The 16,520-nt window shown below is 40.0% G+C and overlaps 1 protein-coding gene across 1 annotated transcript; it reads left to right on the forward strand.

The window, feature by feature from the left end:
* On the forward strand, positions 13,148–15,711 carry LOC8068694. Its single transcript, XM_002439119.2, has 2 exons — positions 13,148–13,465; positions 14,485–15,711. The coding sequence occupies exons 1-2, from the start codon at positions 13,217–13,219 to the stop codon at positions 15,250–15,252; spliced, it is 1,017 nt and encodes a 338-aa protein (XP_002439164.1). The 5' UTR covers positions 13,148–13,216; the 3' UTR covers positions 15,253–15,711.

A 16,520-nucleotide genomic window follows, 5' to 3' on the forward strand; every position in this document is an offset into this window, starting at 1 on the left:
TTGATGCACACGAGCGGAACGACTATGTGAAGTCATAGAGGAGAGCCTCGTACTCGGCGACATTATTAGTTACCTTGAAGTGTATTTTTACCACATACTTGAAGCTTTCCCCCTTTAGGAAGAAGAGAATGATTCCAAAGAAAGCATCCACCATCTCAACATCAAAGTCAAGTGTTGGCGTGTTGCGGACAACGTTTGGGTTTAGCTAGAATGTGTGACTTAAGATGGTCATGTGGAATGTAGGGAATATTGTAGGCCATGAGCTCGAATACCCATTTGGCGATCCTCCTATTGATGTCCTTGTTTTTGATGACCTCTCCTAGTGGAAAAGATGTCACTAACAAGATCGAGTGCCCCTCAAAATAATCTGTTAACTTCCTCTTGGTGATAAATAAAACATATGAGCCCCATGGTAGTTGCTATTTTGTTGAGAAGAGGAAGAGGCATGACTGGTAGATCAAAAGTTAGGTTGTTCTATATGTCCTTGCAAAGGAAACTTTTTTGTATATAAAAAACTTTGCTCTATCTCTGTGTGTTTAAATTAAACTGGACAAAAAATGGCAATATCTTTAGTTTGAGTTGTTGAGCCTTTCAAGTTGTGACGAGAGGTAGTTATGAAAAAAAAAGTTGTCACGAGAATGTTGTATTTTGTTGTAAATGTTGGCTAAGCACATGTGTATATATAGCATATTTTTCCTAGCTGGGCAAAGTGTTCTATGATATACCAGCTTAAGGTGTCTATTCTTTCCGTTTCAAACTATAAGTAGTTCTGTCTTTTTTAATACATAATTCCTATTATACATTCAGACATAGTGTATATGTACTTGTGTAGCAAAATCTATGTATCTAGAAAAACTAAAATAATTTGTAATTTACACGGAGGGGTAGTACTATACTTCTACCTAGGTACTATATATCTCTATCCTCAAGAGAATGTAATTTTAGTGCATTCTAAGTTAATCTCTTTAAAGTTTAATCAAATATATAGTAAAAATATTAATAATGACGTTTATTTGATATGATAAATATTAACATTTTTATTTATATTTAGTTAAACTCATGATACTTTAGTTCCGTATTGTAGGCCTTGTTTAATTCGTAAAATTTTTGGGTTTGGCTACTGTAGCACTTTCGTTTGTATTTAATAATTATTATCCAACTATAGACTAACTAGACTCAAAAGATTCGTCTCGCAAATTACAGACGAACTTTGCAATTAGTTATTTTTTATCTATATTTAATGCTTTATGCATGTGTTCAAAGATTCGATATGACGGGGAATCTTAAAAAATTTTTATCTAAATCCTTGTTTAGATGACTTCAACATTCCAAAAGTTTACAAGATTCTCCATCACATACGTATGCTTGAAGCATTAAATATAAATAAAAAATAACTAATTGTATAGTTTATCTATAATTTGCAAGATAATTTTTTTAAGTTTAGTTAGTCTATAATTAGACAATAATTATCAAATACAAATAAAAAGTACTACAGTATTAAATCTAAAAAGTTTTTAGTCTAAACAAATTATTGGAGGGAGTACTAGTGTGAAAACACTGTAATTGTATAGTAGGCAGGCAGCAGGTAGCTGAAACTGAAACTTTGGAGGTGAGTGAAGGGGTATTAATGGGTGTGGGGTTTTGCGTCGATCGGCCGGCCACTATGCATTCGTCGTTTTGACGGGTAAAGCCGTTGGGAGGTCGCCGGCCGAGAGCCGCAGGCAGCGTCGTCGTCGTCTCCACGTCTCGTCGTCGTTGGCGTAAATAAAACCTAAAGCCAGCAGGTCCACACCCCCTGGTCGCCTTGTTTCCCGACGAACTCCGGTTTTCCTTCCATTATCGCTCTTGTGCCATGCTTTCTCAATTAGTATATGTTTGCTTTAGGGACTTGCATAGTTTATCCTTTTCTTTTTGTTAGAAGGGTTGGAATAAGTGGAATTGACTCCGTTTTCCCTACCTCACTAGACCCCACTTGTCATCGTCTCCTGTCCGCTTTGCACCCCTTTGCGCCGTCCACCCTAACCATCATGCTCTTGTGGACTCGCACGGGGAGGAGCTAGCCGTTGGCATTGCCACGAGCCCGCGTTGTTGGCACCTTGCTTGTCTCCCTTGTCTATGAGTGCAGATGAGCAAGGTGCCATCCGCATGAGAAGCCGAAGATATAGAGGTTGTTTATTTCCACCCGAGCCCATCACGTGCCCGGTGATAAGTGAACTTGGCTCGGATGTTGCATTTTCGATTTTCCATTATGCAGTTCATTTTCCACGTATCTTGTTGTGGGTTATCGGCGGAAGCGGGTTCGACACAAGGCGTTCGGTGAGCTTTTCTCATGATTTCAGCTAAAACACGACGTGGCCGCACAAAAACAAATAGGCCTATAGCCTCCCATTCAGTGGCAAAGACAGGGGGCTAGAGGGGCCAGCCCCAGCCCTAATAGTGATACATCTTAACTTTGACAGTAGCCAACATATGATGTACTCACATATAGCACAAGCCTAGATGTACGTGTGATCGTTAGCTTGTCTACATATGTACACACATATTTATCTTTTTTTCCTGTTAGATAGAAGCATTGAAATTAGTGAAATGGATCTTGTTTTTTATACCTCAGAATACCCCACTTGTCATCATCCCACGCCCGCTCCACACCCTCTCGTGCCACTTTCTCCAACCATCGTGTCTGGCACCATCGCGCTCTAGCGAATGGGTCGTTGGCATCGCCACAAACCCACATTGTTGGCATCTTGCCTGACTCCCCTATCCGTGCGTGGAGATAGAGGAACCGTCCGTGTGGAAAACCGAAGATATAGCCTAACGACAACACTTATAGAGGACAATCTCGCCCAGTGGCAAAGACAGGGGGCTAGAGCCCCCCCCCCCCCCTCCCCCTAACTTTGCTATTTTTCTATTATAATTTGATGATCTAGCTAATCTACTGTATATATGTAATTAACCCTCCTATTGATATTTACCCCTATTTTCTTAAATCTAATTTCTGGCTTCGCCATTGATCCTTCTTATTTAATTTTATTTTAGGGAAAATATAAATTTCCATTACGTACTCAGATAAAGCTGAATAGTCAATAATTACATACTAGGAACGGGGACAACATATATTCCGTTAGTCTTTTGGAAATATAAGGATGGCATGGCATGTTCCGCTGGGTGAGTGATGCATCTTCGTCGCCCTGCATCCAAACATTGATAGCAGCCTACATACGACGTACTCATCATGTCGTCCTATACACATAGCACGAGCCTAGCTGTACGTGTGATCGTTATCTTGTCTGCAAACGTACACACACATGTGAGTATGTGACATGTGCTGATGTGCACATATATGGCAACATAATACGTCCGTGTAGAATAGATCATCAGCCACGTCGCCACCAATTTAATGAAGCTACAACGAGCTAGCCGATCGAGGACCCCTGGTTTTGCAATGAAAATAATGGATCTAATTAAGCTACCACACATGATCCATATAGTACATTACACGAAGATGAACAATTCAACATTGCATAAGGCTGAGCGGCATCTCCATATATGCATTCGTGTGTTTGGTTGCTTATTAGCCTGCCGACTGCAGAGAGAATCAGCTTGTTTGGATGACTACATCTCTAGCTCAGCCTGTCACGGATGATGCAAAAACTTATATTAGCCGATCAACCCATACTCAAGCATGGACTCACAAATATATAGCATGGTTGTGAAATTATTTTTCTGCAGTAGCTTAATTATGTTGGTTTTTTATGTAGGTTTGAGGGATATTTCAGTTTATTTTTATTATGACAGATATGGATAATTTAGATACAATTCAATGGGGTTTATAGTCATCTTTCACAATGGCAGATGTGGCTAATTGAAAATCAACTTTAGGGATATTTAAAATTATCTTTTATAGTAGCATAACATCATAATTTTGATGAGAGTTATTTTAAATTATATATTTATATATATATATGATAACTTTACAGGATTATTCTAATTCATGTTTTATAATGGTAGTAGTGTGGTTAATTTAGAGGTTGATTTATGTATTTTTCATAATGGTAGAGTTGGTTTTTTTAGAAATTTAAATAGATACAATGGTTATTATTGGTGATGGTGATTAGAGTCTACCAAAAAAGTAAGATTTTAACATTTTTTGTGAGAATTTTTTAGCGCATTTCATAAGAATTAATGCGTGGAGACTTCATTCGATCAAGATCTCTAATTAATAATACAAAGATAGACGGTGACACATGCGGTACCCACTATCACTGCACCACACCCTTTTTGGTCCTGCGTTTGACTTGCTTGAGCATGAAAATAATTATGCACATACTATAGTGTTACACATCTACTCTCAACATATAGGTTTAGCTTTTGCACTGCTGTGTGGTTGAACCTCGAGATCACACAAGAAACGAAAAAAATAAATAAAGAATTGGAAGATAACATGGGACAAGAGCAAGATGGGAACTAGCAAAGATCCCATAAGTAAACATATACTATTAAGGGGGTCACACACTCACACTGCCTTTTTCTCCCCTGATGCACACTCACACAGTGCCCTAATGCAAAAGGGCAAAACAAGTAGGAGCTGCTGAGGGCCCAAGAGGCCACTACCTGCTGGCCATGCTCCCATAATTGCATTATTTTGCCATGGGGGTTATTGGGACCCAGAGCTAGCAAACAAGTCCCAATGTATGCAAGAACCCTAGCTAGCTAGCTTATGTTGCACTCATGGAGTGAGAGAGAGAGGACAGAAGATGCAAGAAAAAGAAAAAGAGCGAATGCAGCATATGCATGCTTGCAAGGTTGAAACTTGAAAAAAAAAAAAGGCACTCGTCGCTTTACCACCGTGCTGCATTGCTGAAAGCCTAAAAAACCCCCAAAGAAAGCGACGGCGATGGATGGATGGATGGATGGATGGATGGATGGATGGATGGATGGGGTGGGGAGATCCAAGGTACATGACCCCTCCAGATTTGTGTCCCCCACGGCCATTGTCGTCTTCTCCCTCTAGCTAGCTCTAGCCACACCCTCCTCACTCACACAGTCTCACTACTGGTGCTCTTTTCTCATGCAGATGCAGTCACAGCACAGGGAAATTGAATATACTAGCTAGCTAGCCACGGACATGCATGCATATGTGCATATGGCTCTCCACTTCCCCTACCAACTATATTACCTGCTGTTTGCTTTTGTTATTCTTGTGCATTAACTTGCTACCGGACGATTTATATAGCATCACGTTATATATAAGCTAGAATATATAGCTACTCAGCCGTCCTATGTGCGTTACTGCTAAGTGTACTCCCTGATCTATTTTCTTTGAATATATATCCAGCTGTTTCAATATTCATACCACGATCAATAGTTAATCAACAATCAAGCTTTCTTTTCAAATCACAGTATAGACGTAGACGTCCAGAACCAAATGCACACCATAACCCCAATTAAACTCCTATAGTGTATTTTTTTGTCGTATAAATAAAGATAATAATAATACTCCGCATCGTCCCCCCAGGAAAAATCAACTTCAGGAGTTGTACTAAGTCAGAATTTTTTATATTTGATCACATTTATAGATTAAGATAAGATGAGTATTTATCACATAAAATTAGTATAGACTTAGATAGAAGATGAAATTTGTTTCATACCATACTTTTTTGGTGTCATGGATTTTAGTACTCTCTATTGTATAAAATCGATCAAACTTAAGAAAGTTTGACTTATGATAAATCTAAAATTTAATTATTTAAGGATGGAGGAAGTATCATAAAATTTGCATTTGTAAGTATATTACCATGGTTATTTCCTATTGTTATGATTTTGTTGATCTAAATCACTCAGTATAAGAGAAACTAAGGCCCAAATTTTCTTTTGAAGACCTAACCGAGTGAGACCGTGCCTTATAATTTGAAACGGACGAAATTAATGGTGCTTCTTTGCCATTTCACTCACTCATCAATAGATAAAGGTTGTATGGATTGAGAGTATGTGGTTGATATACTCCCTTTGTATAGGATTTAGAAGTTGTTTTGGACAAGATTTGAGTCAAACATCGGAAATATAAATCATCAATAACTTTTAAATTGTTGAGTTTGCAAATGTGAAAATTATATGAATAGATTTGTCTTGAAAAATACTTTCATAAAAGTATACATATATCATTTTGTCCTTAATATTTTTATAAAAATAAAAGGTCAAAGTTGTGTTTTGAAGACCGTGTCACTGTCCTAAACAACTTCTAAATCCTATACGGAAAGAGTATGTGTATTCAAAATGCAAACAGGAGCGAATCTAGCATCGGGGTAGGGATGAGGTGGGCTTGAGCCCCTGCTATCGCTACTCGAAGCATGGAACTCTTCCTAAGCTGCCCCTACAAATTACTCCCTCCATTCCAAATTATAAGTCATTCCAAAAATCCTGGAGAGTCAAATTATCTTAAGTTTGACCAAATTTATACGATAAAATAATAATTATTATTATTATGCCAACTAAATATTATTAAACTCTTTCTTAATTATATTTTTATTAGTATACTCACTTTATGTTACAAATCTTAGTATTTCTCTCCATATTTTTGTCAAACTTGAAAATTTTGACTCTCCAAAATTCTTAGAATGACTTATAATTTAAAATGGAGGGAATAGTATTCAGGGATGGAAGCTAAAAAAGGAGGGGCTAGAGAAGAAAGATGATGAAAAAAGAAGCCCCTCCTAACTTATTTTCCTTGACCCACCACGGAGTGCAAAGGTCCATGGCATTTGAAAAGGGAGGTTTTTGAGTCTATGCTTTCATGCATGGTGTTTGTAAGAACTACGTAGGGCTTGTTTGCTAGAACTATTCGCTCCCCTGAGTCTTAATTAGCTCTTTTAATTCTCTGTTGGAGTGATTCTAATTAACTAATTGATTCTAGTCGTAGGATGGGGTGGAAAACAGATGAGAATTTGAGTACGGATCGAGTGATTTTGGTAGAGTTTGAAGATGGAGCAGTACGATATGAACGTGTAATGGAGAAGTAAGGCCCTGTTTAGTTCCCATCTAAAATTTTTTCGTCCATCCCATCGAATCTTTGGACACATACATGGAACATTAAATGTACATAAAAAAAAATAAACTAATTACACAGTTTGATTGAAAAACGTGAAACGAATCTTTTAAGCCTAGTTACTCCATGATTAGCCTTAAGTGCTACAGTAACTCACATGTGCTAATGATAGATTAGTTATGCTTAATAGATTTGTCTTGTAGTTTCCTGATGAGCTATGTAATTTGTTTTTTTATTAGTTTCTAATAACCCCTCCCGACATCTTTCCGACACATCCGATATGACACCCCAAAAATTTTTATCTTCGATCTAAACAGGGCTTAAATCTTGTATTGTCAACTTATTAGAGGTTGAAAAATGTACTAGTAGTGCTTTCTAGTATAAAACTAGCTACAGAACATTTGAGATGGAAGGAGAAACAGTAGATTGCAGGCAGAAGTTTCCAAATAAAACCAAGAGAAAGCTAAGCTAGCTAGCATTGCAAAGGTCGTCGGCGTCGGCGTAGCTAGCTAGACGCGCGCCGGCCGGAAGCGGAGAGCGGACCGGAGCATTGCGCGTGGCTCCGCCGCGCTGGTGGCCGAGCTAGAAACAAAGGTTGTAGGTAGTCGTGCATTATATATATTGTATTGTAGACGACGGCCGGAGAGAGGTGGTTATTGCATACTCTAGTCTACTCCTAACTGCTGCTGAAGTGCACTGCATGCATGCATGCGTTGGTGCTAGTTGCTGCATGCCGGCCGGCGCGCAGCGCCAGCAAACAACAACAAGGCGATCGAGAAGGTAGGGAAGAAATGGTCGTTCTAGCTTGGAGGCGCGGCCGCGGCGGCGCATAGAATAGCATAGGCCTTTGTTTGGTTTGTTTTTTTTTTTTACAAAATAAACATCGTAACACTTTCATTTGTATTTAATAAATATTATCTAATTATAAATTAATTAGGTTCAAAAGTTCTGTCTCGTAAATTATAGGTGGACTGTATAATTAATTTTTATTTTTTTTATATTTAATGCTCTATGTATGTGTCTAAAGATTTGATGTGACGGAAAATCTGAAATTTAATTTTTTGCAAAGTTTTTTGGAAACTAAACAAGGTCATAGCACATTTCTTTGGCCTTGTTTAGTTCACCCAAAAATTAAAAAAAATTCAAGATTCCACGTCACATCGAATATTGTGGCAAATACATAGAGCATTAAACATAGATGAAAATAAAAACTAATTATACAGTTTGTCTGTAAATTGCGAGACGAATCTTTTAAATTTAATTACTCTATAATTAAATAATATTTATTAAATAAAAACAAAGAGGTACAGTATCAAAATCTAAAAAAAATTTAAATTTAAACAAGACCTTTATTGCTAGGAGCTAGCTAGCACCCTTGGTTTCCAACTGCCAGCTTCTTCATCCCTCCGGCTCCCGACCGCGTGCAAGTGCTGCAATAGCCGGTAAACAAAAAAAAAAAAAGCAAGGTCCTGCTGCTGGCCCACCACATGGCGCTCTTTCCCATGCAAACTTTTGTCGCCTCCCCCTCCCCTCGACACTTTTTCTTTTCTTTCCGCACATACGGAGTACTCCGTCTACCTACGTGGTTATTTCCTATTCTTTTTGTTATATTAAGGTCTTGTTTAGTTTCTAAAGAATTTTAAATTATTTTCTCACCTTCAATCTTTTGACATATATATATAATATTATATATAAATAAAACATAAAACTAATTGTATAGTTTATTTGTAAATTTATAAGACGGATTTGTTAGTATATAGTTAAATAATAATTATTAAATACAAATAAAAATATTACCGTAGCCAAATTTAAAAATCACCTAAACAAGGCCCCGAATTTGACGATCCATTTCTCGCTTCTGCCATCTTGGCTTTGGGCAAACGCAGCGTAGTAGCACACGTGTCCATGCACCCACCAGACGGAAGCATGCACACCGGCAACCAACCAGCGAATATTGGTTGGTCCAAGGTCAACTCCATCGATCTGCTTCACTTCACGCACGCTTTCATTCATCCGTCCGTGAACTCCTCTCTCTCTCTCTCTCTCTCTCTCCCTTTCTAGAAACACATTGTTTTCCTCTTGTCTCTTGTCCTATACTAGTACTAATTGGTTTTTTTCCTTTATTATTTTTAAAATTTCTGTACCTCATGTTGTGCACCGATTGGCTGGCTAATTATGCTCTTTCTTTCTTTTTCCTCTTCAATGTCGACAAACAGTAACATTGGATCACATCATCGGATCGGCTTATTCAGTTCACTGGGCCTTGTTTAGTTCCTTCCAAAACTAAATTTTTTTCAAGATTATTTGTCACGTCGAATCGTTAAATATATGCATTAAGCATTAAATATAGCAAAAATAAAAACTAATTACACAGTTTGCCTGTAATTTGTAAGACGAATCTTTTAAACCTAGTTAGTCTATAATTGGATAATATTTATCACATACAAACAAAAGTACTACAATACTTATTTTTCAAAAAAAATTTAGAACTAAACAAGGCCAGGTCGATCGGCTACAATAGGCGATGTCAAATCGGCCATATTCGTCTTTTTTCTTTTTTTCTCATTTCAACAAAAAAACATACTTCATCCGTTCCAAAATTAGTCTACTTCTAGAATTTTTTTAAGAAGGTTAATGCTACTTGAAACTTACCTATTTACCCTATCAAAAACTATTTTAGCATGTAATAATTGTATTTTGGAAGTAGAGAATAATGTAAAAAAAAAGGGAGGCGTACTAAGACTAAATGGACCGTACACCCTAAAAAAGGGAGGCCTACTAAGACTAAATGGATCTCCAAGGGTTTTGCATTTGAAGTTTGCATTTGAGGTTTGCATTTGAGTAATTTGCCAAAAAGCTCCAAAAGGGATATCCAACGGTTTTGCATTTGGAGTTTGTAATTTGGGCAACTTGGCAAATGAGGGAGCAAACTTGACAAAAATACCAAGTTGTAGACGGCTTTGCAAACCTGATCGCGCGAGCAAAGTCATGCGCAAGGAAAGCGCGCGCCTGGAGACCTCCTATTTTTATCCTTTGCCAAGTCCAAATGTCGATTCCCTTGGAGATGACCTATTTTTATTCTTTGCATTTTGTTATAGGAGTTTGCAAACAACAACAAATGCCAAATTAATTTGCCAAAGTCTTTGGAGATGCTCTTTTAGGATAAATTTTGAATTCTAAAAATATGTTTAAATTAGGATGGCGGTAGTACACACATGGATGCATGTCCAGCCAATGGCGATGGTGAGTGTGATGAGGACACGAGGCAACCCAAACCCCATGATTGTCCTCACCCTCCGTCTCCAGCTTTATCATTATACTATACAGCTACTACAGTGTTCTACTACCCTTATATATATTTTTTTTTAAAGAGTGTTTGGTTGAAAGTGTTAAAGTTTAATAGATATTGTAACATTTTTATTTTATTTAGTAATTAGTATTTAGTCATGAACTAATTATGCTATAAAGATTCGTCTCGTAAATTATTTTCTGACAATATTTTTAGTTTTATAAATAATCTATATTTAGTACTCTATGTAGGTGTCCAAATATTTGATTTGATATATAGGTGTTAAATAAACAGGAGCAACAGCGGATTCTTCTGTCCTATTTTTAAATAAATATAATATATTCGTGCATGGACGACGTTAAGCGTACCTGGACATGGACACAAACAAAATATATAGTACCACGTACTACTTTGGCACCACTACTTTACCTTAAGATACTATATAATATATATTCCATGTTTAATTAGTTTGGGTCTATTATTAAATATTTATCGCTGGTTTCTTCTATAGTTTTATGTAACCGGCCGGGAATGCACAGCGATGTCCATTGTCCTTTATGCATCTGTACAGCCAATAGTTACCTTCAGATATGCCAACTGCTAACACATAGTTATATTATTATATATAGTACAAACATATATATAAATACAAATAGATAAAAATCATGTCGACACCGATAGATTTACTCTTCTACTTCCTTGACAGATAATTAAACCTCCAATAAGATATTAAAAAAGTACAGGTACATATAAAGACTGATATACTGTAATTTGCAAACTATATACTTTAACATTTTATTTTTCTCTAGATTTTTAGTATCAAGGAATAATTTATATGTAAGTCTACGCACTAGAAAAGGTAAAATGTCTTATTTATTTATGTATTTATACTAGCTTGAGAGATTTTTGTGTATAAACACAACATGCCACTAGACGTACGAAAACAGAGATTTTTCAAATTCTCCATCGCATCGAATCTTTAGACGTATGCATGGAGTATTAAATATAGATGAAAATAAAAACTAATTGTACAGTTTGGTCGGAATTGACGAGACGAATCTTTTGAGCCTAGTTAGTCCATAATTAGATAATATTTGTCAAATACAAACGAAAGTGCTATTATTCGTATTTTGTAAAAATTTTTGGAAGTAAAAGGCCAAACCGTGTGCTACTGTGCTCAACAACCGAGTCATTTTTTTCTCCTGCCAGTACACATGGCAGTCAATGTTCACACCACTTTCCATCGAAGGATTTGCTGGGAGACAGCTGTAAATTAATAAGGACAAGTTCCATTTCCTTTGCCTCCAGAAACAAGGAAAGAAAACAGGGCACATATGGAGTCAACCAGCGCGCGCTAAGCTAACCCAATTAGCATTTCAAATACTAAAAATTCAATTCTCAGGAAGCCAACAGCTCAAGGCCACCAGAGAATTACACCTGCCAACCACAGCCAGGCATTTAAATGGGAAGGAGCATTGGATGAGGATGCATGCATGATTTCATTCCAGCAGGGAAACCCAAGTCATTGCCTAATGATGATGGGCGTGTAGTAATTAACCCGGTCAAATTAACATTTGAATCTACTGCTAGATCATTTTCAAATTGTAAACTTTGGAGGTAAGAATAAGATGGCTGGCTGGCTGATTGATGAGTTCATTAGCGGAGGGAATAATAATTAATTATATCGCTTGAACTTATCAACTAGAGTTAACCGTATTTTCCAGCCATAAAACAATGTTTTTTTCTTATAACAAATTAGTATTAGCATTAGCTCTTATGATTTTTCAGCTTGTGGCGTGTTGTTTAGAGAAGCAAAGTTTCTAATGTCTATGAATTTTATTCGAGCTGATGTTGTTCATGTGCCACGCTCTAGCAATAGGTGTGCACATGAGCTTACTCGAATTGGGTTGAATTGGGACCCGGATCGGTCGCATCCCAGAGTTTGTACAAGAACTAGTGTCTCATGATGTAAATGATTCTCTCCTGATATAATAAAGTATAAACTTTCAAAAAAAAGCATTAGCAGCAACATACGTCGTTTATGTTTCTTGAGAAACAACTTTGACTAAATATATATTAAAAAAATATTGTGTTTATGGTACATAATTGGTATTATTTGAAAGATTTTTTAATCTATTTTTTATTAAATTTATTTAAAGAAATAAATATTATATATATTTTTTATAAATCAAGTTAAATTTATGGTATGTACATCAACGGCGATAGTTATTTAAGGATAGAGAGATTAGTTCTAAGTGTATGGTCGAAGTTAGATCATGCAGCGTTTCAGGTGACTTTGCACTCCTGCCAAAAACTCTTCCTTTCGAGATAAGAGTATTCTAAAAGAAATGGGACCCTGTGTATTGGTTTGGCCTTGTTTAGTTGGCAAAATTTATAAACATTGTCCAATCACGGAGTAACTAGGCTCAAAAGATTCATCTCACAAATTACAGGTAAACTGTGCAGTTAATTTTTATTTTCGTCTATATTTAATGCTCCATGCATACGACCAAAGATTCGATAAGACAGAGAATCTTGAAAATTTTTGCGAACTAAACAAGCCTTACAGTAGGAAAATTATACCCCACCTGAGTACCTGACCATATTAATGCAGAAAAGAAGAAAACAAGAAAACTTTGTCCAAGGTTAGGAGTAGTACTACGACACAAGAGACACAGAAGTGGTTGGCCCCACTCCACCTCCAGAGAGAAGAAGGCAAAGGAAAACTAAATAAATAAATAAATAAATAAAAATTAAAAAAAGGTTGAGCATATACTAGCTAGCAGATGGCAAGAGATGATAGGTCGGCGGACATCCCATATAATTAACCCCTAATTTCCTCCCCCTTCCAAATTTACTTATCAACCTCCCTTTTCAAACAATACATGTATATATATATATATCTCCCTCTCGCTCTCGACTCTGCTTCCCCCCTCCCCCTCCTCCACCCGCACAGCCTGCATACGGACGCCGCCAGCAGCAGCAGCAGCAGCAGCAGCAGCAGCAGCGATCAAGCGTGCGCGCGCACGATGGCCATGGAACTTCCTCTCTTCCTCGGCGACGGCCCCGACGGCGCCCTCTTCTCCTCCCTCTGGTCCTCCTTCCCCGACGATCTGCAGCAGCCCCCGCAAGAGGTACTCTTTCTTTCTTTTTTCACTTTCTTTTCCTGCCGCCGCCGCCGCCGCCGCATTTCCCTGTTCTTCTTCATGGCCGGTGGCCGGCGGCCGCCACGGGATGGGTCGACGTCGGTGCGGCCATGCCGCCGCAGGGGATCTCACCTCCTTGCACTTGCACCGCCCCCGCATCACATTTACTAGTAGATGGTACCGTGGTCAAGGGGGTTAGGCAGGCAGGCGGCGAATTAGGAGGGCAGAGTGCTCCGGCTCCATCCACGCACACACCTTGACGCTTGTTTACCGTGGTGGAATTCTTCTCCTCTCCCTCCCTAATCTCTCTCTCTCTGTCATGGTCCAGCATGTTCGGCTCGCCTCGTGGAAAAAAAATCACACTTTGTTCGCAGACTTCTCTTCCCGTCTGCTTCGGGTTGGTTGGTTTGGTTCACACTTGTTTTTTCCTCTCTTTTTTCCCCATCAACTGAAAGAAAAAAAAAAAGCGAAAGAAAAGGCTGGGCACTGTGGAGAGATGCTGTTCAATGATGGTGTTGTTCTGCCTTGGGTCCCCTGCGTGTGACTCTGATTTCAGACGCTTTTCTTTTTCTTTTTCCTCCTCCTTTTCGATTCAAGCATGCCTATCTAGTATGCCTATTTGTTTTTTTTATCCAAGAAAAAAGTTTTGTGTTTTTGATTTCGGGGAAGAAGAGGTGAGTATGGGGGTGGATTTGTGCTCCCAAGTCTCCAACGGACTTGAGTAGTGTGGTGGTTGTATGGTGCAATCATTTGCAGGAATCCAAATCATTCGCTCTCCTAGATCGTGCTGCCATGTCTCTGTCCACCCATCACCTTGTGTTCCGCGACGTCTCCTCCCTCCCTCTATCATGCAATCTCCAAGCCATGGAGAAGATGGATTTCATACTTTCATTTCACAACTAAATTTGTTCCAATTTCGATTTTTCTATGCTGCAAATGCAAAGTGCTTGTGCAAGAACAAAAAAAAAACGAGAAAGAACTGACCTTGTTGAATGGTGGTGGAGCAGAGCGTGGCGGAGCTGAAGCAGACGCTGCTGGCGACGACGCTGGAGCTTGAGGCGGCGAGGGAGGAGCTGAAGCGCAAGGAGCAGAGCATCGCCAAGCTGGCCGACCTGGTCCGCGAGGTGGCCAAGGAGCGTGACGACGCGCGGGACCAGCTGCAGAGCCTCCGCCTTCTGGCCGCCCAGGCGGCGGCAGCGGCGGCGGCCGCGGCGCCGGCACCCGCGCCGCCGCTCGTCACGTCCAGCGTCACTGACTCCGACTGCAGCCTCGTCTCGTCCCCCGTCGACCCCTTCTTTGATCCCGTCACCTCCGCCGACAGGCGCTGCAAGCTCAGCCCCGCCACGCCTCCCGCGCCGGCGACGGCGGCGGCGGCGGCCGCATCCAAGCAGCAGTGCCAGCCTGGGGGTGGAGTCGGGTCGGCGGCCGATGCCGTGCTCGACATGCTCGCCAGCAAGAGGCCCCTGCCACACAAGGGACGCCTTCTGGCCGCCGTCATGGAGGCGGGTCCCCTGCTGCAGAACCTGCTCGTCGCCGGGCAGCTCCCGCGGTGGCGCAACCCGCCCACAGTGCGCGCCCCGGACACACTCCCTCTCGGCGCCGCCCGCGCCGGGTACGTCGCGGCGCCCGTGGCCGCCGCCGGCGCTGACGCCGTCACGCTGGCCTCCAGCGCCTGCATGAAGCGGCCGATGTCCATGCTCCCGCTGACGCCCATGCTGCCCGCCGCTAGCTGCTCGCCGGGGTTCATCGCCAAGCGACAGAGGCTGCAGCACTGACAGCAGCATCTGGTCGACGGCCGACGGGTGGGTCCACACGCCAGTGACGGCGGGATCCACCGTCTTCTATTGATGATGATGAGTGAAAATGTTTCCACAAAGCCATGGTGGTTCAGTTGCTAACTGCATAGTAGTGTTATTGAGTCATAGAAGTAACTAAGTATAGTCAGATGCTGAATTATGATAATGTGATCCATGTGAATAGCAGGGTTTTATCACACTTGCTCGGTTTTTGTTTTTTCCTGTTCTTTTCCATTTTTCATTTTTGGGCATGTCAGTGTCGTCTTAAGGCTGTTCATAGCTTGACATGGGAGCATGATTAGAGCCAACATTTCTTGCTTTGAGGTGAGGGTATTGGTTCAACTTGTTTCATGCCCATAGCCGATGGCTTGGCTTGGAGTCAGCAAATTTATCTATCATATATCTATATATCCTTCAGTGGAGAGCTTGTTCTTGAAATGTCCTTGCAAAGCAGTATATGCTATTACATTGCCTCTTGGTGTCAAATAAAGATGGGGACGATGCTCCAAATGGATACCCACGGTTCTTCTCTAGTGTAACTAAATGAACTAAGACTAAGTTACACTAGAGAAGAACTGCAAGTATCTATTTGGAGGGTCATCCCTTTATTGTCAAAGTTTCGAGATTTATATATGAAATACACTTGTCCAATGTTTCAAACCAATGGAACTGCACAAGACAGTGGATAGATAAAGCATATAATCTAGATGAAAACCCGACAGTAGCAGAGCTCTCTAACAGCAAAGTGTAGGTGTCAACCTTTGCCTTGTTCATCAGCATTTGTTTAGCAAATACTCCAGTATGTATACATATACACTAGAGAAATGCCATGGCAGGCAGGTGCCAAAGTTTGGTTGAAGTGTTCCATTGACAAAGAAAGAATATTCTAGTAAGCAGAAGAGACAAGTGTTTATCCTTTGCTAAAGCTTGTCCTCGAGACACGAAGCTTGTTCTCGCCTCTTTAAATTATCTATGTATAAATTGGGCAGAACATGGGTGACGAACCGCGGCGCCGGATTTAGGACGCGTTGAGCGGCTAAATGCATTGCATATCCCAACACACCTTTTCAACACCAAGAACTCCCTCCAAGGAACCCACAATCCTTGACCATTTCAATTCTTTTTTAGAGAGCCTCCCCCTAACTGCTGTCTTATATTACTTAATTAATCTCGGTAGATTAGCCTGCTAAAGCTAGGTCTCACATGAGCAGATGGAAGAAACGGTTCTTGTTTCCTACTCATCATAT

This window comes from Sorghum bicolor, chromosome 9 (assembly GCF_000003195.3).
Source record: "Sorghum bicolor cultivar BTx623 chromosome 9, Sorghum_bicolor_NCBIv3, whole genome shotgun sequence".
Lineage (NCBI taxonomy): Eukaryota > Viridiplantae > Streptophyta > Magnoliopsida > Poales > Poaceae > Sorghum > Sorghum bicolor.

Coding starts and splice junctions, on each gene's coding strand:
- LOC8068694 (XM_002439119.2), top strand. CDS start 13,217: ATGTATATATATATATATCTCCCTCTCGCTCTCGACTCTGCTTCCCCC. Junction 13,466..14,484: donor TGCAGCAGCCCCCGCAAGAG/GTACTCTTTCTT, acceptor GTGGTGGAGCAG/AGCGTGGCGGAGCTGAAGCA.